This window comes from Coturnix japonica, chromosome 7 (assembly GCF_054131305.1).
Source record: "Coturnix japonica strain WE chromosome 7, WE-NBRP24, whole genome shotgun sequence".
In the NCBI taxonomy this organism is placed as follows: domain Eukaryota; kingdom Metazoa; phylum Chordata; class Aves; order Galliformes; family Phasianidae; genus Coturnix; species Coturnix japonica.
The window spans coordinates 10,281,607-10,309,022 of record NC_140669.1 but is presented as its reverse complement, the minus strand read 5'-3'; the positions used below and the strand labels follow the sequence as shown (position 1 = coordinate 10,309,022).

The following is a 27,416-nucleotide window of genomic DNA, read 5'->3' as shown; positions in this document are numbered from 1 at the left end:
TTTAAGAACATGAACAAAGGAAATGGCAGCTAAAAGACCAATAGCTCATTCTGGCAGAAAGAATTACTACAGAAGTCACAGACGGCCAGTTAGGTTTCATTGGGTTAGTAAGGATATGGAAGAGTACCTGTTTTTTAGGTGAAGATGACTTTGGTTTTCCTGTTTCTTGCTGGGGCAGTGCAGGACGACTGGCCTTATGAAGCACAGCCAAATCCTGCATGATTGAATTCAAAGCTTGCTGCTCATCTGCTCAGAAGAAAAAGAGAAATGTAAATGATTTAAATCAAAAGTATGGCACTGACTTATTTCCCAGTCAGAAAGGCATGATTCCAAACTCCATCCTATATTGCAGCATAAAATTGCCAAATTTTAAACATTACTGCCGTGCTGCAATACGTGCAGTCTATTGTTAGCAGTGCTTAAAGAAATAAACAGCTTGATCAGTAAATATACTTAAATGGATGGTTTAAAAAGTAGGGCCACATCACACAAGGGACTCCTACACAGTTAAATTGTCTGAGCACCATCTGAAGACCCACAGAGTAATTTTCTTCCTCTTCTGCAGGACTGCATATTTTTTGGGAGGGCTTAAAGAATCACAAAGACCACAACCTTATGGTAAGAAACCAGAATTGTGCATCATGATAACACTGTTTAAAAACCGGAGACAAACAAAAGCCACGCTTCCTGAGTCTTGCAGTGATATTTCAAAGGGCAAACATCAGAAGTAATAAAAGATGAGAAACTTCTTCAAACTGCTCCAACTACACGGTGACATAGCAGAGCTTCTGGTTTTTAATATTCATTCCTAAGAAACTGTAAAACATAGGTAACAGATGACTAACGCTGCAGCGTGGGGAAGTGCTCCAGAGTACATGGCTCTTTCTCACTTTCTCCTTCTTCCCCCCCCCCCCCCCCCCCCCCCACACACACACACATACACACTTCTCCATTTTTATGGGCATTTTCTCACCATTGGCATAATTAATTTAGCCATGTGATGTATAAACATTACAATGTCATTGCTCTTGGAAGTTCACACTTGAAAGGCACAAGTAAGATTATTTCTAGCTGTTCAGGCTGAATGATCTCATCGACTGCTTAATAACAGCAGTGTCAGAGTCTCCCTGCAATGGATGGCATCTGATAATGTCTCAGTCCTATGTTAGACCCACAGCAGATTATCAGATGTACATATCTAAATGGTTCCAGTAGTTCTGTCTAAGTATGCAAAGCCTCAAAGAAAATGTTACCTTTGACAATACATCTTAGGAATGACAACTTTACTAGAACTTCAACTTTAAGGAAACGTCAATACTAATGAATGGTAATTCAGTTCAACAATCTCAACGACTACTCTTATAATATTACTAAACTGCACACCCACCTCATTTGTGTACAGAACTTCATTAAGGTAAAAAACAAAAACAAGAGGATTCGAACGTGTTCTCTTAAAGGAGAAACATGCCTTGTTCGGAAGAAAACCCAGTCTTTCACCTCACCTCATTTCACACTGAAGAAATGACTAACTTACTACTATTCTGGTCTAAAAACAAACTGATCCAGTTTCACATCAAAACACTGATTAAGCGAGGTCTATCTTAATTTATCAACAGTGAACATTGTTAAACTGTTATTTTACACTGATTTTCAAATGTCCAGTCCCATGTACTCTTGTTGCATGTAGGGTGGGTCCAATCTAAAGCAAGACAGTCACAGGGAAAACAGAAGCACTGAACCAAGGAATTTAGGAGCGAGGGTGCTATGCAGGTTAGATTTGGAGTTCACACAAATCCAATCAGTAAACAAATTTGTCAAATCAGGAAATGATGGGATTTCAGTGTTCTCATTTAATAGATTCCTAACGAATCAGAAAGCTGAGCTGAAATTCAGTAGCTTTTCAGTATTAGTCACATTGTCATTATTCATAACTACTCGGATATGTAAATCTATAAAAGCAGTTTTTAGTAGAAATATTCAGTGCCAGAACTGGTGGCATTTTTGCAGCTTGTTCCTTTTTCAAACAAATCTGCTCTTCACAACTTGCCACAAACCAACTATTTCATGGTGTTATAGCCCATTCTAGCCCCCAGTGAGGTAAAAAAAGTTCTTAGCTGTTAGTTGGCATAGATAGAATTCTTAACATTCACTAGGTAGCATATTTCATACAAAGGGAAGAAAAGCTCACTGAATACCCAGTGTGATTCAATAGTCATCTCACAGAAACCATCACAATCCTAATTACTACCTTGCTACTGAGCATCAGGTAGGCTTCACTCACATAACAATTAAAGACAGACAAAAGCTTCTGCTTTCCCCACTCTTTTTTTGTCTCCCCATTGAGAGTGAGCACAACTAAGTGATGCCAAGATTGACACAGTCAACTCCTTAAAAAAGCCACTATGACGTGAAAAACAGACATCAAATTTCAGGTAATCCAAATACGCTACAGACTTACAAAATCACAGCTACAGCACCTGAGCCCTGGCTTTGCATCACCGTGATACAAGGCAGTACGATAACATGCTTTAACACACACTCTGTGTTGTCATTCCCTTCTCTCTCTCCCAGACACCACCATTCAGAGCACACTAAGGATTGCACAGTTTCTAATACCATGAAGCTCTATTTCCCATGCTTGGATTTTTTATTTATCACACGGTGAGAAGAAAATGCTTTACTCCAATGAAAGAAACAAAGAAAAGAGAAGTATTTTGAACAGCAGCAGAGCAGCTGAGCACTGCCTGTCACTTAGACGTTACATGAGTTAACACAGACAAACACTTCCTAAGAACACATAAAAAAAGGCGTGATGTGAATGTTCTCGCTCTTCAAGAGAAATGAGAAGTCACTGATTTTTTATCAAAGCTACACTCAGAACTTACCCATAATGGCAGCCAGCCTGAAAACCTGAACTTCAAGGATGCGGTTGTCTCGTTAGCATTATTTTATTTCCTAAAATGCAAACCCAAAAGACACAATTATTGAAGTGGAAAAGCAACACAATGCAGTCAGCTTTTCAGTTTTCACAGGCTTTTCTTTCCCCTAATAACCTACATATCAAGCACACATATAACCTACAAACAAGATCACATATGCAGATATGACATGCAAAAGAAAGGTACCATCCCCAAAGCTTCTTTGGTCTTAGAGTAAGACATACAGACTTTTAGTAGATACAAAGACCTAAATATTCTCCTGAACTTAAGCTATAGCTTCTATCTACATTCCCTAATGACAACTAGCGGCTTAACTAGTTCTATCACTCTACTACACAAGACATCCACCCCTCCAGGTTATAACGGATCGAAGGAGGCACCAGCCTTGGTAGAGCTTCAGGAGCTGCCTGGATTTGGTGCTGAGCCCTGCCCTGCATGGCTGTGCTCTGAGCAGAGCGTGCAAAACAAACAGCTCCCGAGGTCTCTCCACCAACATCAGCCATTCTGAAATTCACCCTCTACGCACATGAAACCCAGAAAACAGGACAAATCAAGAGCCACCAGTATCTCCTGTTGATATGAACCAGAGAACTAATCAGAACAAAGAACATTACAGATACTTCCAACACCAAAAGCAGAAGTGATTTATCTTAGGGTTTTACCTATTTGCTATTCTCACAAGCAAGGGAAGAGAATATCTCATATTTGTAGCAGCCCTAATGATTAAATGAATTAAATGAATTAATACACGCATTCAGTGCCAAAAAAAAACCCTATTTCTGGATCTTGAAGTGATTTCAGTTAAGTTAGAGAGGTCTGTTCATTCTGAGTTTCTGCCATCATGTCTCTTACGTACTCATTTAACAGAAATAGCATTCACTTCATTAGGGAAAATCGAAAGCTTCATGTACTTATGGCAGCACCTGCAAAGACTGTCTTTTTCAGAAAGAAATTTGCACTGGAGAGCCATAGGAGGTTTTCCCCTATGTAACGCCTTTTTCCTACATAACAGATGACTGACACATCTGCTGGTGTCTATTTCAAGCTCTATAACAGCCAAAAGGAAAGCAGGCTCTCAAGCACTCTCTTGTACTCCCAAGCCCATGGACAGCCTCAAAACAGTACCTGAAAGAGCTTTCAAGTGCTATGGGAAAGAAGTTACCCTCTGGTGCTCCAGAAAATACTAAAGCCTGCAAGAGTATGAGAAGTGCACCTGGCCTGGGCTGCCCTCAGACTCAAGACAGCAAACCCAGCTTCACAGGTAACCTCAGCTCCAGTCTTCCCCATGCATCCACCAATAGGAAACAAAAATATTATAAACAAACAAACACAAAACGTTATTTCATAACAGAATGAGAAAACTGTGAAGATAGAAAAGAAATGGATTCGAACCAACCTACAAAGAGAGGCAGGGGATGGATTTTCATCTATTCGCAGAAATGACAGTAACCACATCCCACAACATTAAGACAGACTCTTTGAACCTCACTCTTGGAAGATGCCAGGAGATCAGCTTTGCCTCCTTAATTGACTCTACCTACCTACACAACCTATGGTGACAATCCAGAACAAAAAAAGGAAGCATAAGTAGGGAGAAACGGAACTTAGAGAAAGATTTCGGAGAAGCAAAAGCAGCAAAATACAGCAGCGGATAGGAAGGCAAAATAAGATCATGTCAAGGCCACACAGAAAACCGCAACCAGCTTAAATTTGAATGTAATTAAAGAAAGGATGACAGAGTGAATTTTAAAAAGGTGATGATGGGATAAGAAAGGCAAACAAAGAATATCCTAGCAATAGTATTTGGGATATCAGGGTGGAAAGAAGGCCATTCAGAATCATGACTCAATTCCCCTCATCCACCTTCCACAGAGCCTGGGAGTCTGTCCTGATTTGGGAGAGCTGCTGTAGGAAAAAACATATTGTATCCAGGTGATGCTCAGAAACTGCCTTGAGCTTTCTCATGGTAAAGGACACAAAGCCTGAAGGCAAGTACGTCATGGGGCAGTAATTCAGCTGTTGAAACAACTGGTGCTAATTGTCCACGTGTATTTAGGTTTTCTACAATAATTGCAGAACAGTGGCATACATACCCCCTATGATCTCTCAGGGCTTACTCAGTCACCTTAAAACAACTTGTAGTCCAGGATAAAATAAAAAAGCTTTAACCTCACACAGTGGAGGGAGAATGCTGTAAGAGGTTTGTATTAAACAAGCCAGCAGGGGTGTTTGAGCCCTGTGGAACACACAGACATCCAATGGGCAGAAATGAAATGGTTTCTACAACATCCGACTTCATAGCACAAGTTCAATTTTTAAAGAGTGACCATTAGCTATAATGCTGTAAGATCTACCAGCTCCTTAGCTGGGAATTGTAAAGGCAGTGCATAAGCTCTCAAATCTTATGAGCTTTCAGGGTGCCTTATATGTTAAAAGTCAAGAAGAAAAACAGAGAAGCAACCAATGCACACAGTAACACTTTTGCTGTACAGAAAACTGGTTTACACCTGTGGAGCCCACAACGCCCCCCCAACCACTGGTCAGGGCACTCAATGATGGTAATACCCTGCAGATCTTCACTAAGATTAGCAGGGCTGATATCAGTCAGTCAGAAGATACAAATTCACAGTTCCTGCTGCTGCACTAAAGTAAAACGATGTAGTGTGAACTCCAAAGGAGATGCACTGCAAGCATTCTAATCACAGGTTAACATTAAATTGGACATTAGGCATAAGCCTACTAAACCAAAATAACGTGCAGCGCTGCTTACCACATTTCTGTTTTAAATTTCAAATCAAATCGAGCATTTTTTAATGCTCTTTTCTTGTTTTCATAGTTTCCTCCCTCTATTTTTATTTCCTTCTCTACCTGTACAGAAATACACACGAGGGCCATGGGGGGTGTATTGCCCCCCCTCTGTGAAGCTGCACCACCACGCACTGATTCTATCAGCCACCCAGGGATGAGTCATTGAGAGCTGCTGTGGGGCAGGGAGAGAATCCAGACAAGACAGACTCTTCCAAAACTACTTCCAATGAACTGTCCTGGTGCATTCACAGCAGAAATATACAGAGAACAATGATAACAAACATAAAAGCTGCATAGAGACAAGGAACCAGCGGTTCAAGATCACCTGAAGTCACCCAGAGAAATCATAAACATCCACTGGCGCAACTGACCCGAACTTTGTGTGGTAAGCATGGATGAAAATTCAGCATTGTTGAAATTCTTAAAGCTACCCAAAAAAAAGGGAACTGCACAAGCGGGAGGTAGAGGAGAACATTTGCTACAAATGTAAACACAAATATCAGACAAAATTCCACCACATCCTTTCCAAAGGAGCTGCAACACAAAATCAGAAAGGGCAGGAAAAAACGAAGCAAAGAGCAGGAACAAGAAAAATATCAAGCTGCTAAAATAAAGCTCTGCTAATAACCGGAGTCCAACAATTACACATCAGATGTTAACTCAGTTTTAGAAAAATTCCCTTCTTGAAAACACGAAACTAAGCTTAAATGGTGAGTAAAATAACCAATATTCTCTCACACGCAGCATTATGAGAGCCTTTAAAATGAAAAGATACTGCAAACAAACAGGTGGAAGACTCATAAAAAACCAAAGAGCAGTTAAAACAGGAATATCATCCTCCTAGACTCTTCTGCTACACGTCCCTGTGTACCCTGAAGCACTCACACAGAATGACCCGGGTTGGAAGGGACCTCAAGGATCATGTAGTTCCAACCCCCCTGCCTGGCAGGGCCACCAAACATACACCTTTACTAGATCAGGTTGCCCAGGGCCCCGTCCAACCTGGCCTTGAACACCTCCAAGGACGGGGCATCCACAACCTCCCTGGGCAGTCTGTTCCAGGGCCTCACCACTCTCCTAGTGAAGAACTTCCCCCTAACATCCAACCTAAATCTTCCCTCTTTTAACTTAAAACTATTTCCCCATGCCCTGCTATTGTCAGCCCTTTCGAAGAGTTTACTCCCCTAATACAACACTGGACCATTCCTATAAATATTTGCATATACCTGGAAAACTGCAAATGTTGTATAAAGGGTAAAGGAAAAGGCCAAGAGCAGCTGATATTTAGCCCCACATCAGTTGAGAGTAAAACAACATAATAATTAGCTTGGTATCTACAGCAAATTAGAAGCAAAAAACGCAGTAAATGTTTTGGTTCAAGGACTGCTAGTACTGCTGAGCAAAATACAGCTCCTTGAAATGACCAGAGATCAGTTAACAACCAACTGCAGTAATTACCCTGCTCAGTGCTTTTCCATGCCGTATTTTAATTATTTGCTTAAAAATCTGAATTAAGTAACTGAACACTCAGATCACAATAAAATATTTTGAAATCAATTTTCCTATTTAGCAGAAAATCCCAATAAAGAGGACTCCTTACAGATGGGCAATGATTAGGCAGCCACAAACAAGGAGATGCTGTTGTGTCGTACTGCTGCGCCTTATAAAAGTGATGCTGTCCATTTTAGCACCATCAGGGAAGCTCGTGTCTCAAGGTGCTTTGCAAAGCAAACTTCAGAATAAACTGGAAGACTCAACGGTCATTGACACACGTCAGACTTCCACCTGCTGGTTCATGGAGTGACTTGTCACCTTCATAGACCATTGATCAGCTCTAAGAACAACGATAGCGATGTGAAAGAGTTTTAAAAGTCCTGGAAGACATGAGAAGCAAGGGCACAGTTTTTAAATGACTGCTCTCATAAAAATGCAAAGTAATGGGTAATTTAGTTCCAGATGAGTTTATGGAAAAGTGTTACTTTTGAGATAAACATCTCAGCACTTAGAGCAATATCCATGGAGTAACTGCAGTCTAGAAATGCTAATCTCTCTATGGTTCCTTTACGGTTGATAGGTGGAGATAGGAATATTTAGAGGGTACCAAGACACTCAAATACAAGTTTCCTGCTTCGAATGAACCTCTTCTTTCCAAACGGCATCGAGAGCCTCTGTTGGCTGTGGCCTTTCATAAACCCACACAAAAAAGATAAGGCAGTAATTGGCCTCAGACAGAAAACACTTACTTTCCTCCGCAAGATCTCTTTCTTCACCTAATTCAACTTGTACAGAACTCCATTTCCTGTACCTGTTATTGTTCAGCAGCAGCCAAAGTACCCTCCTCAACAACTCATTTCTCAACCCAGCTGAGCAAGGACTTTGCTTTCACTTCAAGCAAGTCTTCCTGGATAGTCACAATGCTTTCCTAAGAGCTGTTCACAGTTCAAAAAAAACCAAACCAAACAAAACCAAATGAAATTTACAAAAATGAAATACATACATTTTAATTTAAAGAAAGGTCACAACAGATGAAACTCCTGGACAGATGCCGCAGTGACTCCCTGCAAAACATTTTAGTGTTTCTAATTTTGCACCAGGACATACTAGCTAGAACTGACTGCTCCTGCTCCTATTCATTGCCTGGTTCTACTTCTATCTGAGAGCACATTTGCTCATAGAACATGATAAAAAGGCAGTAGACATGTTTTTTTTGTAGCCCTAGAGATCTGCATCACTGCCACCAATTCACTCCAGTGTCTCTGATATTTGTTATCACCGCAGGGATGGAAAGTCTCACAGCATCACAGTGTTACAGAGAGTAATTCCTCACCAGTAACAAAGACGTGTGTTACCCAAATGGATTAAGGCTGCTAACATCACACAAAAGTTCATGTTGTTACTGAGTAGAGCAAGATAACACTGTAATGACTGCACCTACACTAACTAAACTACTTCTGGGATGTTGGTGATGTTCTCATGGTCTACTATGTGAAATGAACTGGACACCCCCACAAGAGACTTCTCAAAGAAAACAGGTGAAATTTTAACCCTTACAATCCCACCAGGCCAGGTAGGATGCTGGCATCATATCGACTTTTACAACTGGATTTAAACACTTCTGTTTCTTCTTGAAAAGTCTCAGGGCGTTCCGGACAGCTGCTGCTCCCATTGGGAGCCACCTGCTGCTTCTAAGGAGAGGCACCAAGGTTACTTTCAGCTCCATTTGTAACTGCAAAGTCAAAATATTTACAAACAGGGGCTAAAGATGTTACAACTAAAAACATTACCAGCCACAATTGTAACTGTATCCAAACCGTATCCAAACTGTATCCAAGATTGGACAGCAGGCAAAACCTTACTTTTTCTCCTCCTACTATCACAGAGAATTCACAGCACACACCTTAAAAGAACACGGTGCTTCTCACTTCCTTATGACAGCACTCAAGGTCACTGGTTAAGACAAAGTTCACAGTGATGCCATGCACTGTGTAAGTCTGCTTACTGTCTGTGTTCACCTGTTGCACTGTTTGTAACCTGGATGCCCCACATGAGCCAATTTAAAATACTACTGAGCTATCGAGTGCAGAAGTCTTTCCTCACTTAGTGCTTTGGTAACAGCACTTCCCATGAACCAGAAAAGAACTTAATTCATTGCGGTTTTTCACAACATTTGAAGCCAAATGAAACAAACAAAAAAACCTTGCTTTGCACATCCAAGAATCCAAAGCAAAGGCATGAAGACGATGCAGCTACATGACATTTCCTGCCTATTTCTTCCACAGCATGCAGCTCAGCAATAGAAACCCGACCTTTAAAGTAACATCTCAGATCCTACGTGTTTATATCCTTTCCACGATAGAGAAAATGAAAAAATCCTCATAAGGACAGTCAGTGGGGTAACTTACAGACTCTAAAGTCAGGAGATGATATCAGGGTTCACTGTGCAAAAGCACATATCACTATTTATGGCTACAGTTCCACTAAGTTTGCAGTTAAGTTGCAAAGGAGCAGCCTGCTGCCCTCTGTAACTGCTGCTTTCCAGCTGAGCCCCGGTTCCAAGCAGCAGATCCAGGGCAAAGAAGTGATCCAGGTGATTTCATTAACATGCCGTAATTGCCAAACCTCACATAGCCACCACTGTATCACCAACACAAAGGCAGGAGCAGGAACTCCCGCTGAAGCTGCCCAACGAGCAGCCCTGGGTTTTAAAAGATCTTTTGAAAGACGGCACGTGTGATACAGAGATCCTGGGCTGTTATGAATACTTTAGTCTGACCTGTACCAAATGGTCTAAAACAAATAGACATATGTATAATTTTAGTAGGGCAGACTGAAGTCTACCTGAACTCAGAAAGAAAGTTTAATATTAGGAATTACTATGAATGAAATAAGTACAAAACAGAACACTGCCCATCTTGACTACAACTATCAGCTCTGGGGACCTCAGCTCCAGAAAAGGATGTATTGAAATAGAGCAGGTTCAGATAAGATTATAAAGTATGATCAAAGACATAAGAATGGGTTCTACAGTAGGGTACAAATAGGTAAGTTAAGACTCTTCGACTTCCAGGAGAAGGAAGAAATTATTGAGGTCTACAAAATCATGGCAGGACCAGAGATGGATCATCATATTAGAGATGGATTGTCATATTAGAGATGGATTGTCATACTAGAGATGGATCATCATATTAGAGATGGATCGTCATATTAGAGATGGATTGCTCACTCCCCTCCCAATGAATGTGGTAGCAAAGGAAAACAGCACAAGCCAAATTGTGAAGAAAGAGAAGGTAAATTTGAACATAAGTAGTAGCGCACCCATAGAACTTCTTACAAAGAACAGCTGGTTGCCTGCATACAAAAAAGGGGTTGGTTGCATGAAACCAACAACGAACTACCCAAATCTAGGACAGCTCTTCAATGAAAACAGCTAGAGATGAAGGAATACTCAAGTTATCTCTTATACATAAGCTTTCCTTGTTCTTACCCTTCACTAAGCATCTGCTCATGCTCCTTATTGGAAGAAGAATGCTGGAGTGTTTTTTCTGACTTCATTATGGATTAAGGCTTTCCCTAAAAGCTGTCAGTCAAAGCGCCAGTAATGTGTAAATTCTCCTTTGAAAGTCTCACTTGGTATTCATGATGGTGCTAATACCACAGGCACTGAGACTTAGCAAATATTCTCTAAAGAGAATGTTTTATCATTGGGCTGTGATAGTGCATGACAAAGAGGCAGAAGGCCAGTTCAGGTATGGTAACACTGACATAAACTACCTTACCATGACAACTTACTTGTAAGAAGTAAGATGTATCAAATTGTTATATGCTATGATATATTTTTGCCAACAGAAGCCACATGGAACCCCAGAACTTGTTTTCAGTCAGGTTCCCCATCACACAGCAGACCTGCAGTCCAAACCAGAGACTGCATGTGCTGGGAAGTAGATGTGGAAGAACAGGAAAGGCCCATTCTCCTTAATAACATAGAGAGCCCTGGTGCTGTACAACCTAGAAATGCTTTGTATAAGAAAACTAACATGAAGATGAAATTCACTGCAGTATAAAGCGTTACCCTTCCGGAAGGTAACTCAAATACCCATTTATGAAGGAAGACAGACCTGATTTTACAGACACTAATACAAGCTCCCATTGTAACAAATGGAGAAGCCAACATCCTGACATTATTGAAAACCAAACCAATGAAAAACTAAATCAAAACACCCATCAAAAACCACACAAAACCCAAACTAGAACAAAACCAAAACGTGTGCACACCCTGAAGTGACATTTTAATTGGGCTGCCACGTTACTTCTGGTGTAACTTTTAGAGTAAGTTATTTATTCTGCTGCAGTAAGTCTTGGACTGGGGAACTCTGCAGAAAGATGCAGACAAATCAGAGTCCAATGGGAGCTGATGACAACGTGAGCAAATAGGGTCTGTGAAGAAAAGGCCTATTGGTGGAGTTTAGGGAAGTCTGAAATAAGAGACAGAGGAACAGTCCTCATATCAACAAATGGCACAAAGAGTATAGAAATCATTATCCTGTGTGAGTAATTGAAGGAGGACTGGAACTAACTGGCTTAACTAGAACCAAGGCAGAAGTTAAATATTAAGAAAAGCCTCCTAACTGTACCAGCAGCTACGTAGCAGCTATAACTAGAGCAGTAAAGAGGTGTGGTATTCCCCTCTTTGGAGGTTTTTGAGACCAGATCAGACTAATGTTTGTTAGATATAATTTCAGTATATTTATTTCTGCTTCAGAGCAGGGAGTGACCTCACCAAATCCGTTCTTACACATCTGCCATTCCTTCTTCTATCACAATGAAATCTGTTTATGTCTGTTATCATTCCTGAGCTTCAGAATTACAGCCTTTGTAACTTCAACAGCAGAAACATTTGAATTCTATTACTGAAAACACCACTGCTGTCAAAATGTTACTGTACTTAGCAGAAAATACTTCAGGAACGTGTAAGCAGCCTATTTTACTACTGCAAATAATGCACCGAAGCGGACACATACGTGACTGAATGGGCAAAAAGCGAGTGAGGAAAGACCAGGAAGTGAGGAAAATGAGGAAACAGAGGCTGAAAAGAAAGCAACAGCAAAGGAAAAACATCAGTCTGAAGAAAATGGTTTTGCTCATGTATGAAAAACTAGGTGACATCTACCAGCACTGTTTTAAAGCATGCTGCAGGCACCACTGCTTCAGCCTGGCTTAAGCAAGGCCAACTTCAAGCAACCTCACAAAGCTGGGCTCCAAGCTGGGCTGTATGTGCATCTGTGGGGAAAGTGCCTCCAGAGCAGAGAGAAGTGCAACATCCCAACAGGATCCTACCTCTCCTCCATTCATTGGTACCAAAACTTCAGCAGCTCCTCAGAAAATACAGTTAAAGTGAATGTATTTAAAACAACTCAGGAAAAAAACCAATGCAAAAGTGTTCTAAGGCTTACGAGCACCCACAAGCTGCTTGTGTCTGCATTAATACAGTACAAAAATCAAGATCTCACACTGACATGCATTGGTGAGAAGCACAACCTGCACACTGCATTCAGACTGCTGCTCTCAGCTGTATCTTGTAAAATAGCACTGGGAACGTAAGTGCAATGAGTGCGTGTGACCTATTTCTTAACACTACCAAATATTAGAATGCTACAACAGCAAAGCAGGATTGATGGCTTTGAAAAATAAAATTACCTTCACTCCTACAGAGAAACTGGCGTGGTTAATAAAACGTCACTGAGATGTTTTAGATGTGATATTATGTCAGTTATATGGCTGAATTATCAAAACTTAAACTGAATTCCTAAACACTGGGAACAGCAAATGTAACGTTTGGTAATGAAGGTAACTAACGTAAATATGTACCATAACTTTTAACCTTTACGTTGTGTTAAATGAAACTCCACTCATCCCAGGCACCTGCCTATTTACACGTGTCAGGAGAGCTCCCGTGGTTCCCGAATACCACAGCTCTCTTAGGGAAAGTTTCCTCTGACAGTTTACAAGCCTCAGCGTGCCAAGGCAAGCAATTTGGGAACATCTGTTTTAGTCTTCCATAGTCTTCCATTAGCAGCAGGTAAACCACTGACAGCTCATGGAGACGGACGGCTCACGGACCGGCTGCTCAACAAGACAGACTTTGCACGCATTCCTCTCCAGAAATGAGTCAATTTGACCGATATTACTTTGCTATTCTCCTTTATCAAAATGCAATGAAACCCTGAAGAAAACCCAAACCCAAATCAATGACAAACGGCCTCGTTATCTGAATCGATAACCACATTCAATATGTTTTGGTGGCAATCGTGACAGAACAAAATGTGCACAGAAAAACCAGGAATATAGTTAAACTCTCATCTTTGAATAGAATGGGAGGATAGTGGGCATCAAATAAACACCGTAAGCATGCAAAAATCTTTCATACAATATTTCTGTTATTTCCAAATGACAATAAAACGTAAGGAATAAAAACACAAGAAAATCGCTCCGAGGTGTTGCAGTGTCACATAAACCCCAACTCATCAGCACCCATCCCCATCAAACGATCCCTGGAGGAATTCCATAGGACAGAACGCTTCCTCAGGTTTTCTGCTAATAAGCAGCACGCAATGGAGGAGGCAGAGACATTGTGCGAGCTCGGCGTGCAGACGTTCATTCTGCACACGCAGGCTCTGCCGTAGGCACACAACACGTTTCTCAAGGCCTCCTGCACCCCGCAACGTGCTGCATTGTTCAAGGGAGAAAAATATCTGAGAACTGAGAAGCGCTTCCCGAATGGTCCGAAGGCCGCTTCTCTCAGGGCAGCCTCTGTCGCCTTCCACCATCCTCACAGAGAGGACACAATGCAGCTCAGCAGCACCCTGCTTGTTTAACGCTTCCATCTTCAATAATTCCACAACCGTGAACTAAAACCGTATTTACGAACCGAGGAAACCAGAGGAAAAAAAAACCCTCGTGGGTGCCACAGTACACCGCAAAGGCAAGATGGGGGAAAAAAATAATTACCGTGCATTCACTTTTTTTTTTCCACCGTACTCGACGGAAATACCGTGCGGATTCTGACCCACATCTCCAGCTCTGCTACGGCAGCCCCGCGGCCTCAGACCCCCCCAGGACCCCGCCGTTCCCCACCGCCCCCTCCCGCCTCCCCGCAGCCCCCCGCCCGCGGGTCCGACCTGTGTGACGGCGATGGCCGGGAAGCAGCGAGGATCCCCCCGCGCTGCCCCACGGCGGCGGGCGCAGGCCCGGCCGAGCAGGCGGAGCGGAGGGAGCGGCCAGGTTTCCGGAGAGGAGCCCACCCCCCCCCGGGAGGCGGGGGGGAAGGGGCCCCGGGCCCGCACGGTGGGGAAGGGGAAGCAAGGAGCGGAGCGGCGGGACAGCGAGGGGGAACGGGGCCCGAGGGCGCCGACGGGGCCGCGGTCGGGCTGAGTCCGGGGGTCCCGTCAAACGTGAGGCGCCGCCGACCGCAGCCGCTGCCAAGCGAGAGCTCCGCCTCACGTTCCGCCGAAACTCGTGACGTCGCTGCCGGGAGGAGGAGGAGGAGGACGGGACCAACGTGAGGCGGCACCGCGTCACGGCACGAGGGCGGCCGCACCATTCTGCGCTTGCGTATGGGGCGGCGGGGCAAAGGCGGAAGGGTCTGCCCTCACCGGAGGATAAAAATAAATGGCAGAAGTTGCAATAAAGCATATTAGTTATTGATGCATGCAGTGCAAGCACTACACGAGCAATGGATGTTGGGAGGAGGAAATCACAGAATCACAGAATGACCCGGGTTGGAAGGGACCTCAAGGATCATGTAGTTCCAACCCCCCTGCCTGGCAGGGCCACCAAACATACACCTTTACTAGATCAGGTTGCCCAGGGCCCCGTCCAACCTGGTCTTGAACACCTCCAAGGACGGGGCATCCACAACCTCCCTGGGCAGCCTGTTCCAGGGCCTAACCACTCTCCTAGTGAAGAACTTCCCCCTAACATCCAACCTAAATCTTCCCTCTTTTAACTTAAAACCATTTCCCCTAGTCCTGCTATTGTCAGCCCTTTCCAAGAGTGACAGGGTAAGCACATCTCAGGATAGCCCGCTCAAGTGATTGACTGCAATCTGGCTCTATTTTGATTCCAGGATCAATACCTCATTGCACTAAGAGGTTCTCACTTTCTAGACGTGCTGCTTGAGACAAGTGCCTGTATTAGTTAACGCTAAAGCCATCGCTTTCAAACACTTTAAATAGGCATAAACCAGCTCCTTCTAGTGGCTGCACTGTCGCCCTTCACTCCCCCTCCTTCCAGGTCTGTCTCCCTGCCATTCCTTCCTATAGCTGGCACTACTTTACATTGTTGTTACAATCTTTTGTACTACAACCAGAAAATAATACAGTTACAAACCTATGAAATTGCTTATTTAATCAGAAGGTGTAAGAACTGGCAAAGGAACGTGCATAGACATAAGGCTTATGAAAATTCCCCTTTGAGGAGCTGTTTTCATAAGTGTCAAGATCTGTGATGCATATTCAGATAAAACACCAGCCCATGCAGCAAGGTAGCAGTTGATAAGCATCCATTTATCAGTCAAATGATTATATGATAGCGGGTAGGCAGAGTAGGAGAAGGTTTAGCCAGAGGTAAATGTTAAAGCAACTTAGGAGATTGTTACTGGGCTGTAACATTCTACTCTCTGCTCATCTGCACTGGGCAGTAAATGTTCAGATTTAAGTGTTTGATCCATCAGTCTCCTCAATTCCTCCTGAGGTTCCTCAGCCATTTTCCCACATTCCCCTCCGTTGTGAAATGAATAAAAACAGAACAATCTCTGAACTTCTGTCTGAGACACCCAAATCTTGTCCAGGTCAGCGATGTTTTTGTCATCACACCTTTTTTTCCTCTAAAGAAAACAAAGTAAAAAGAAAAACCCACACAACTCTGTATGCCCTTTGATCAAGAGCTGTTGTCACAGAAGCATAGGAAGAGCTCTGCTTCAGCTGATATTATCTGCACTATGCACAGCAGAAATCTGAAACATTTGTGCTGCCAGCTGAAAAAACAGCAGGTTTCTACAAAGTGCTGCGAAACTTTAAAACTATTTTCAAATTATTTTTTATCTGCATACAAAGTCACCAAAGAGCGAAGGACCAATACAATTCTCCATTCGGAGAACTAATTATTTTATCTTCTTACTGATGCAAGAAGTGGTGAGCTGGGGGTGAGCACTGCAAAACCATTACAGCAAGGCAGCCGCTATTGTAATATCTAATCTAATGGAATGTTTTGATATTGTTCACAGCGAACCTCAACACATAGAGAGCTTAAAAAAATAGTAAAACGTATTGCAGAAAGCACTCGAGCACTCTGATGTTTTCCCTTCACCTTTCAAGGGTGTATGTTCTGTATTCATATGCTGTACTCACCCCGAGTGTTTTGAGTATGTCTCCTATTGCAGCCAGCTGCAGTGCATTATGGCTCCACACACACCGGCTGTTTCAGCTTCTTGTCAGGAAAGAAAAGCACACGCAGGAATAAGCGTCTTCTAAAGAACTGGCTTAGATCTGAAGACATCTATTGCTTTGCCTGAAGGTTAAAGAAGACGAGGTCAAATAAAAGCTCCTTTTACTCAGTGTGGCCCAAAATGTTTGTTACAGTTCTTACCTGTGAAGGAGTTCACCCCCAGCAAGCTGAACATGTCTCCCACACCAGAGAATGCTGCCCTTCCTAAGGTTCCATTTCACAGATGAAAATGATGCATTTCATCATCAATATTTATAAGCTTCCCCTCTTCGTGAATATTCACGTTCCAAAGTTAAAGAAGAGATTTGCAAGCTAAAAATACTTGATTTCTACCTTTATACTCAAATCCTGTAGAGAACATTTATTAGATGTAATAGAAGTAATTGTTTTATCAAATCACTTCCATTTCATGTTACACCTACATTTCATGTGTCATGGAAACTCATAGTCAAATGTGAAATTTAGCTTCTCTAATATCTTAAATGTGGTTAAACAGGGTTAAGACTTAAGAACACAGAAAAACATCTCAACAAACTCATTTGACTTAAATTCAAAGGGCTACCATGGTTGCTATCCAAAGGTACATTTCTTCCAGAAATTCTGTGCGCCCTGAATTAACATTTACAATCACCAGAATAAAAAATAAATCACTCACAAGGTTTGAAAAAAGCTTATTTCATTATTTCATTCTGGTTTTGTGCTCCAGCCCCATCTCAACAACCCCCTCTTCCCCATCTCAACTTTCCCCTCCCCCTCCTCCCCCAGAATCAGTCCCAAAGTCTTCATAAACAAACCTGTTTTTTTCATGTATTTTCCAGCACTTTAATTAAAGGCAGAAAGTCGAGCACCTTTGGAGGGATCACACAGCTGGTGGACACTCCCATATTCAATCCAAAATTCAGTACTAACGAGGTAACTTCTGTAGCAGCAACTTAATTCCACAAATTTCAGTTGTTACAACAGTCATTTATTTTAATACTTTGATCAAAGTTATCAGACATGAGAACGTTTGTCTTAAAGTAATTACAACAACCAGCCTCTTCAAGTAATATATTCTAAGACTTATTTGCTTGTGATTTGTTTTTTTTTTTTTTAATGGAAACTCTCCATTGAGAACAAGCATCACCCCCGTTTCAGGAATGCTGATGAAAAAAGCTGTTATCTCAACAGCACATCAGCAGAGAAGACAGTGTGGATAGAAAGCATTTACACTGATAAGCATAAGATTCATAAGTTTTTTCTTTCACCAGTACAGCAAATTGCACAAAGCACTGCAATATACATAGCACCTATGCTTCCAGGTTTTGCTGTGAGATGATCAAATCCATACAGTTTTCCAAGAGTGTAATGTACAGCTTATTATTTGATTATTCTGTCAACAAATTTAAGTGGCAGCTGCTCATCTCCTGAAGTCATTTTATCGGCAAAGAACTGGAAACATCTGATACGCTTCATTAGTTTGAAGCTGTAAAAACAGTATTCTGCTATTTAACCGGCCTCTGCTTTATTTTATTTCCTCCCATCTCAGATAAGCACTTTAATCAATCCTTAAAATCATTATGAGCATTCAGATTGTGGTTGAACAGAAACAATATACTTCTAACAGCCACTGCAAGGGTTACTGATGCAGGTACCAATAACAAAGACTTAAACTTCCTCCCCAAAATCACTCTGTGTAAAATGATTCTATAAAATTCTCTTCCTGTCTTTTCAGTTCAAAGTAGGTGTCTTTTAACCATTCCTGACTGAGATTCGTCCTTACTTAGTAGTGTCAATGAAGAATCGATTTTACACCTTCCAAGGGCCAGCAAGTGTTTGTTAGTGAAGATGTTCTATGGACCTACTCAAGTTTTAAACAGGAGAATGTGAGACAATGAAAACCAATGTAGTTACATGAGGGGGAAAAAGAAATCATGTTACTGGTAATTGTAATACCAAGTTACAAAGTGAGATTATCAGCAACTGTGAAACCAGGAATAAAATGACATTTCATTCTACTACAGCTTTGGCTTGAATTCACCAGAAATAAGCTTTTTAAGCATTTCAGAATTTCTTCCTTCTGGTGGTGAGGGCCATCTGTTGTGATCTGAGGAAACAAAACAGTGGGTTTAGCTGATAAAGAAAGTGGGCTTTTTGGTTTTGCATGCTCCCATTGCCCAACTTCAATCACAGTAGGTGCATTATTTTTAGCCCATTTCTTACCTGGTATTTCTAAGCTACTGCCATATAAACTTTGGCCACCATCTATAACCATGGTTATCCCAGTTATGTAAGAAGCAGCTGGAGATAGCAGGAAACACACTGCAGGAGAAATCTAACAAAAATGACAATTTCAGTCCTTCTTAAACCTCTGGCCATCAGTTATGTCCAAGATGTTCCTAAAAATGGACACAGGCAAGGCACAGCTCTGATTTTTACTCAACTATCAAAGTCCCAACAATCTTAAAACTTCCAGCTACCAACACCAACAAGGTAAAAGCTGAGCAATGGTGAGCTTTCAAGTACTTTTAAGATACACCTTTTCACATTAATCCTCCCCGATTAAAAAAACCAAGTCAACTTTCCCAGAAACACAGGCCAACCATGAGACATTTTAGCTACAACAGCTAAATAAAAGTCTCCCAGTTGACACTACTGCACATTACTACAAGCTTTTTCTTTTCTTTATACTACACCAGTTGAAAATCAGGTCCTTAATAGTCTCCAAATAATGAAGCGGTTTTAAAACAGAGACACAGAAGTAGGAACATCACAAATGTTCAGAAATACGTTACCTCCTCAGGAACTGCTGATCTCTTAGCAGGAACCTTCGGTATGCTCTTCAACCACATAATTACACCCTGTTCTCCATAGTTGGCAACAGCAGTTTCTGAAAATACTATTCCCTACATTAAAACAACAACAACAAAAAAGTTCACTTTCATATGTTAAGTTGTGATTAAATTTCAAACTTACTGGGATTTTCTATGGCACTAACAATCCCAACACGACTTGAATGCAAGTTTTTAATTTGGATGAAATAGTATAAATTACAAAAGAAGGCAACTGAACAGATAGTTACATCCCTGTTCAAACACACTAATTCACATTGTTCTAATCCTTCACCGCCACACCAACAACTCTTAAGAAACTCAACAACTGCTTTGAAATAACCAACATTTCAAATTAAATTGCAACAGAAAGCTACAAGAACCCCAAGAATAAGTTCTTATTGTTTTTGTATATAGTCTGCAAGAATACTAGATTGACTTCATTGTGAATTACACAGGCGTTTTGCAATCAGATTTCAAACTCTCCCTACTGAGCTGTTATAGAAATCCTTGTTCTGATGATTTTAAAATCCAGCTTAAACTCCATAGAGAGGATGAATGCAATAGTAAGAGAAAAAGGGTCCCACAGATGAGTTCTGATACAAAATTTCGGACTCAAGTTTCAATAAGACAAAAGCATTTGAATTTGTTCATTAAGAACCTTTCAGTATTTCTCTAAGATGTGAACAACTGTGTTTCGGGAGCTAAGGAAGAAGCTCGCTTGTAAAACTATTTTATTTCCTTCTCTACGCACACTTGCCCTGCATGTTACTATGCCCATGTGAGACAGCAAGTTCTGCATGGTTAATACAAAGTATGTTCACAAAGGTGTCAAGTATCACCCTAACTAGAAAATAGATTTTTGTCACTTGCATAGTTAAAATAGCAAAAAAGCCAAACCACTTAAGTGTCTGCCTGCCAAAAATCTCATCTGACAGATGCTATAAAGTATAATGAGTATGAATCATTAGATAATTAGCATGCATTAAAAATATGCACACATACTAATGCTGTCCTCATTACTTATTTCCCTAAGTCTTGATAAATCAGAAAGCAAACAGGAAAAACAAGATAGTAGACCTTAATATTTAAGAAGTCACCAGAGTAGCCTCACAGAGGCTATTAAAAAGAGCCACTTCCTGGGTCTCCCATCAAGCATTTTGTGTTATGCCAGGAGAAAGCTAATGAGGTATTTTAGTGCAGGACATCTGTATACCCTGCTTCACCTCCTACACTGACAGGAAAGGGATCTTCCTTAAAAGATACTAATAAATCTGAGATTTACTAAACTGCAAGATGAGAAATTCCAAATGTGGCAGTAGCTAGTTAAATGTTTTCCCTTTAGTTTTCAAGACAGCAAATGTGAAAAAGAAACAGTCATTAGGAGTGAAGATAACTTTAATCACATTAGACATCATCTCAGACTTCAAAGCTAGGGCCTGTTTATAGCCCTGTAACTGCTGCATCACATGCAACAAAAATACAACTGGTGTTTTCACAAAGTTACTTATAACTGCAACATCTCAACTACTTCCTCAAAAACATGGCAGGCGTATTTTGCTGACCCATGTAGTGGCGTCCTATCTGTGCATACTTCATAAGAAAAAAAAAATGAATTCCAGATGTAAAAATGTGTTTTCTAATTTCTTTAAGTGAAGATACATTTCCAACACTGTCTTTTCACAACTAAAACTAACCTAACTTGACAAGGAGAAGATAGAAACATGAAAGAACACATTCAGAGATTCTCAACATAACTGCGAATGCAGGCAGAAGCCACAAGCACAGATGAACCATATACAAAAAAATTTGTAAACCATTTTCCCCACGTTTATCTCATTATCTAAACAACACAAAACACACAAAGCCCCTTGGAAAAAAGGGCATGTATGGAAAGGAAAGTGTGTGGGTGAAATGTATGAGGAAACTAAAAATTCATAAATAAAAATCCATAAACAGTTGGAAGCTCTACGTTTTGAAATCCCTTTCAGTTATGGAGCATCAACCATAAACACATATGATAGCAAGTTGAATCACATCACTTGCCGCTACTTACAGGAGCAACGCTGTTGATTCGCACCCCGCTGTGGGCCCATTCTAATGCTAAAGTCTTGGTCAGGTTATCCACTGCTGCTCTTGCAGCTCCTGAGTGCCTATTGAGAAAAGAAAGCAAAAGAAGCACCTTTTCCCTCAGCTAAATGCTCAGTATTAATATCCCTGCAGCCTTACTAGGAAGTCAGAGTAGTGTTCCATGGCTGGACCAACCACTCAAGAGGCACAGCAATTTTCTAGTTCTTAAACAGTGAAGTTGGGGTCAAATTTAACAGACCTATGCTACAATTTCCTTAAACGAGTGTCAATTATGTAAGAATTTAGTTTGAAAGTAGTCTTACCTATCCATCCATACCTATATACAAGTTACCTGGTGAACTTTTCTCCAAGTTATTTAGAATTAATTTTTTACTCTTATATTCTTTGTTCAACTCTCCCATATTCTATTCATAGTGGCAATTCAAACAGATATATCCAGAGCAAAGAAACTCAAATGACTGTAGCTTCAGCACCACCATGTGGATCTTCACATTTTGTACTGCTAAGAATAAGCCAGTAAGAAACTGAGATTTGGAAAGATTTAATCCTGAATGAGGCATAGGGAAGTTAATATAACACTTGTTCAAATTCTATTCAAGAAAATACAAGTGAATACACACAGAGTCAAATTAGAAAAAGTAGTTTCAAATAAGAAACTCAAACCTCAGAATTCTCCCCCTCTGGAAAATGCCAATGCATAGCATTCTCACTACATCAAATTTTCATTTAAACCAGTGTTTTCTGAAGAATATTTGTCTCACACAAGTTAAAACTCTTGTTGGAAAAGCTTCAACCAGAAGGCTTACATCCATTTTGAAGGTAAAAAACAACGTGAACAACTACAATCAACATCTGCCTATAAAGATCCCCCATTTTCATGCAGACAGCTGTGATCATTTTTTGTCAGTATAGATGAACTACAAACATGACATTTTCTGTACCATTCTTCCACTCAATCATTATTATTGTTATATTATTATTATTATACATATTATTATATATATTATTTTTATATTATTATTATTATAGCAGAGGAAAAAAAACAATTTCCTGCATTGGAGACCTTTCCATGCAAACATAGTAAAATGCTATGTATGTTCCTACTACAACACCTATCCCGCACCCATTTACTGTAATTATGTCATCAAGATCTATGCACTGACAGCAGAAGTAAAAAACCACCAGATGCCAAGCTCTTGCAAAGCCATCAAAACAAGTAAAGGTTCCATGTCAAGGCAACCAGTTCCACTAGCACCTCGTTCCCAATGAAAGCTTTGCTAACAAGTTCTGCTTCAGTTTCTTACAAAGTAGCAGAAAGGATCAGAGATATCCTTCACTCTTGCAGGCTCCATTGAATTAATAGACTCCCACTCATTCAGACAAGTATTGCTTTCTTGACATTAACTACTGTATTTCTATTACTCAGCTGCTGCACATTATACACCTCTCCTAATCACAGTATTTAGGAGTAATGAATAGTTCTATGGGGAAAATACAGGAAAATGTAAAAAAAAAATTATATGTATATTACGACATTCCAGGAAACCCATTTCTCACGGCAGCAGTAATGTTGACAATGGCTCCTCCATGTTCCTGCATCCAGGCATTGTACACTGTGTGAAGGAGGAAGATAACCTATAAATACCTGAAGAAGTGCACACAAACAAACCTGCTAACTGGACACTAAATCTGGAGTCCAACTATAATTACGCTACAGACTTCCTGTGCACATTTAGATACACAATCTGCTCTTTGTACCACAGCCTCATCACCAGATCAGTCAGATAGCAGGTACAGTCTAGATAAGGCTCAGTGTTTGCCAAGAACGCTTCTTGTGGAAATCAAGACCTTGTACCTTCCATGTAAATTACTCACATTTCCACTTTCCTAATAGTCTCTGAGAATCACACACTTTATATTCATGATGAGAGCAAAGACTTCTGTTTTACTCAGAAAATATCGGCCACTAAAGTTAAGTGTTCTTCCCACAGACCTGTGAGTATCCAAACCAACTGATGCCTCCAAACCTCGCCTTTAAACTAGAGATTATTCCTCTCCTAAGCACATACATGTCTAACCATACATTTGTTTATATGAATGACGTACAGCTTAATGTAAAGATTGATATGACATTTATGAAAACAAATATCCACTGTCAGATAAGTACGTGAAAAAAAGAAAACAGAGAAACTACATTTTCTTGCCTTCAGACATTGCTGTAAAAAAAGAAAAATAAGAAAACAACAAAAATCACATTATGCATAATGTTCAGTCCTCACCTGCTTTGCAGCAATAGAAAGTCCCTGTCAGATTTGTGTCTATCACAGCATTCCAGCCTTTTGCACGGATGGCTTCAGAAGGACTTGTGAACTGGCCCCCTCCGTTATTCACTAGGAAGTCAATCTTCCCATGTAGATTCAGTGTAGTCTTCACCAAAGCTTCTACCTAAAAGAAAATATATTTTTTAAGTGTGGCAAGGTGCTGATTAAGTTACATATCCAATCTCATTCTCGGACATTTTCTCTCATATCTGTTTCTACACATAGGGAGGCAGTAGTAGCCTTCAGAGAAGGCAGAAGCTTGGTATGACAGGTTTAATCAGCCAAGAAGGATTGGGTTATGCCTACATTTGCTTAGGAAAACTTCCTGGAGTAATGCAGGTGCTACATAAAATATCAGCACTAAAAGAAGAGGTTTTTCACTGCTGAGGGCTTGCAAAAGCAAATTAAAAAATCTGCTGTTTAAGATCTACTGATGTACTCGACAAGTAAAGGATTATTTACACCAAAAGCTGGAAAGCACCTATGGATTTTCTTTCATCTGACCCATATGCCTATGTTCCTAATGGTGACTGCAATGTCTTCTTTTAAGAGATTTACGCAAGTTTCAACAAAATCCCAAAGAAAAGGATAAATTAACTAAATGATGTTGCTAGTCAGGAACTTCCCTGGGTTTTGCACCTTGTGATGGAGCAGTTCCGATAACTAAGCAAGCTTGAACTCTTTTACTTATGTTGAGACATGTATAAGGTCCTTTTCCCTCAATCATTCCTTAGTATCTGGTGTTAGAGCTGAGAAAGACATAACGACTCATCAGAAATACTTACTAGAGGCTGTCCTCCCTACCTAACCACGTGCTTTAGTGGAGGTGATATTCCTCAGCTGAAATAAACTGAAAGCAGATAGCAAGTTTTAAAGCTGTAGGAAACATACAGAACCTACACTTGAATATTTCACAAAGCACTACATAAGAAAGGGCTTTAACAGGATATTCAAAAAATGGCTTTGAACCCCTTTAAAGCTACTGCAGTTGTTCTGACAAATCCTTACTTTTAAATTAAAATTAAAACAAAACAGTGTTTTGTTTGGTACACATATATCTCACTTTACCATCCAAGCCCTCTTCTATTTTATATAACGTTATAGTTCCTATTAACTCATTTTCAAGTTAATGCAAAAGTAAGATTCACCTGCAGAAGGCTGTTAAGCATAGCAGACTATTCTCTGCAAGAACACTTTCAGGAAAGAACCTCTTCTCTTTCCTGTTGCTTTAATCATGCAAGTTACCCTCTGACATCTGTCACAACCTATTATATCATGCTGCTGATGCTGGTAAATACAAACTTAAAATTCACTGGTAGGTGAAGTGACATATTGCACAGCCTGAGGGCTCTTCTCCCTCAGGAAAAAGAAGTCTAAGAATATCATTGTAAATATTTTACGGCTTGAACTGTTCCATGAGGGAAGAGTTTTTATTTGGTTTATGGTTGTATGTTAGGATACTTCTAGAATCCACACAGCTTCTAAAGGTCATTAATATTTCTTAAATTCTGGTAGATTTTAACAGAGGCTTTAAAAGGTTAAGAAAATAGTAGCAATTGATCACTGGAATGTTTTATAGCAGTTTTAGGTTAAGCCTGGCATGATGTTGGATTCCTAAATGTTTAATTGCACAGATTAAAACTGAAAGATGAATGCTGACTTCTGGAGAACCTGGATGAAATACTTCTGCTCCTGATCTTCCAGTTTTTGTAGCATAAGAAAGGAAAATAAAAATCTGCTGCGACACTAGGAGAGCTCTTACTATGGACTAAGAGCAAAAGTTCTGCACACCTCAAATTGTGACCAAATGTGAAACGTAGATAAGAAAGTGGTATTTTTTCCCTTTAACATGGGCAAAACTGAAAATGCAGGGTACACCTCAGGTTTCCTTGTGTCAAGCCACAAGAATTGAGATACTACGCTCTGACTCTTGTTTGAAGGAACAACTCTGAATGTCTCCACCTTCACAATTATTTGCTCTCTCACTGGTGTCACAGAAACGTGGCATAGAACCCCATGAAGTAGGCTCTGGGTCAGCTCTAAGAACATAACAGTTCCAAAGCACACTTCTCATGAAAATAGTAGAAATAAGTATGCGTAGTCAGAAAAAAAAATCTGTGACTAAAAATGCTTTATTGCTTAATTACTATATTATCTTCTCTTAGAAAGCACAGTTTTATTTAGATCAGTTCAAGCGTTTTACTGCACCTGTCCCCTGATCTAAGGTACTTCTGAAGCCCAGCAAGTAACCTTGGAAGTATGAGGATTTACAGACACAATGTACTCCTTATGTGTTAAGCCCCAGAACAAGATTATTAGTTGTTACCTCCTCTTCTTTACGGATATTGCACTGGATAGGAGTCACTTTGGCAGGACTCACTGAAGAAAACGCATTATTCAGTTCTTCTGCAGTGGCTTTTAATCGGTCAAATTTACGAGACGCAATAACAACACTGCAACCTGTGGAGGCAGAACAAAAAACCTTTCAGTTTGCAGTCAGTATTGCAGGTTATCCTATGCCAATAGTATCGAGGAGATATTTTGTAGGATATGCATTTATTAGTTACTGTTATAGTTAGTTACTGTTATTAGTTAGTTTACATTGTAGAAGATACAATGAAGAAATTCTTGCTAGAGAGAAAGGAATGACTGTTCCGATGCTTCTTAGCAACAAGATCCCAGTGTGCCACGCAAAGAACAACCAAGATAAAAATGGCAATGTTCACTCTCCTTCCTGCAAAAGGGAAGACAGCCTGTGAGTTGCAGTCAAAGCAGCTTTTGTACATGACCTTGCAGCTACTTTTCAAGCCTGTCTCATTTCACAATTATGTGATTTAAAGATGTTTCAGCTGGTCTTAATTAAAAAACCTTGCTCCTGAAACTACAAAGATCATCTTACTATGACTCTATCCATAATTCTGACCAGGGGTGAGTAAATGTAATGCTCTGCTTTATAACCCTACAGAGTCTAAGGCAGAGCATGATACAGTTGTGAGATTAATTGTTATATGCAGATTACAGACAGCAGGAACAGAGGCTTCCCCAGGGCATTTCCACTTGCTGTATAATCCCAGATCAGAAAGGAGAGGAAAAAAAGCCTAGTCAGGTGCTCACTTTCTGCTTCTGGAAGCAGGACTCATGCATGTAATTACCAGTAAGCACTCACATAACAAACAGACTAGTTTGCCATCATCAGAGGACTAAAGATAAAGTCCAGTCTGATAATCATCACTACAGAGTAAAACAGATCCCACCAAATTAACCCGTAGTACAAATCTATTAGATGTGCCATTTTGGCAAGGTGGGAGGCCTCATTCCCACCTTCTCCCTGATACAGCCTTAGCATTCCAACAGAAGCCATCCTTTCTGGTGCTCTTCTGCTTAAACATAAATGAATTCAAAACACTAAACCAGCCAAAAAAAAAAAGTTAACATGTTGCCAGGTG

General features: G+C 40.5%; 2 protein-coding genes across 14 annotated transcripts in view; both read right to left on the bottom strand.

The window, feature by feature from the left end:
• Positions 1-16,751, bottom strand: part of MAP3K2 (mitogen-activated protein kinase kinase kinase 2) — a 33,532-nt gene extending 16,781 nt beyond the window's left edge. Inside the window, exons 1-3 of one of the 5 annotated variants that reach the window (XM_015868688.3) lie at positions 16,652-16,751; positions 2,886-2,955; positions 128-246 (exon numbers count right to left, since the gene is read on the bottom strand). In XM_015868688.3, the coding sequence (XP_015724174.2) occupies positions 128-246; positions 2,886-2,889 (123 nt within the window). In that variant the 5' untranslated portion in view covers positions 2,890-2,955; positions 16,652-16,751. Of the gene's footprint in view, positions 1-127; positions 247-2,885; positions 2,956-14,422; positions 14,821-16,651 lie in introns of those variants that run through there. The other 4 variants (XM_015868690.3, XM_015868687.3, XM_015868691.3 and 1 more) reach the window with 4 other exon arrangements.
• A 942-nt stretch (positions 16,752-17,693) lies between these two features.
• The window catches only part of PECR (peroxisomal trans-2-enoyl-CoA reductase), a 30,963-nt gene continuing 21,240 nt past the window's right edge, over positions 17,694-27,416 (bottom strand). For 7 of the 9 annotated variants that reach the window (XM_085552249.1, XM_015868696.3, XM_085552247.1 and 4 more), the window contains 7 exons: positions 26,297-26,430; positions 23,929-24,094; positions 23,181-23,262; positions 21,615-21,711; positions 19,523-19,633; positions 18,951-19,062; positions 17,694-18,834 (listed from right to left, as the gene is read on the bottom strand). In XM_085552249.1, coding sequence (XP_085408375.1) covers positions 18,746-18,834; positions 18,951-19,062; positions 19,523-19,633; positions 21,615-21,711; positions 23,181-23,248 — 477 coding nt within the window. In that variant the 5' untranslated portion in view covers positions 23,249-23,262; positions 23,929-24,094; positions 26,297-26,430 and the 3' untranslated portion in view covers positions 17,694-18,745. Of the gene's footprint in view, positions 18,835-18,950; positions 19,127-19,522; positions 19,634-21,614; positions 21,712-23,180; positions 23,263-23,928; positions 24,095-26,296; positions 26,431-27,416 lie in introns of all 9 variants that reach the window. The other 2 variants (XR_014947884.1, XR_014947883.1) reach the window with 1 other exon arrangement.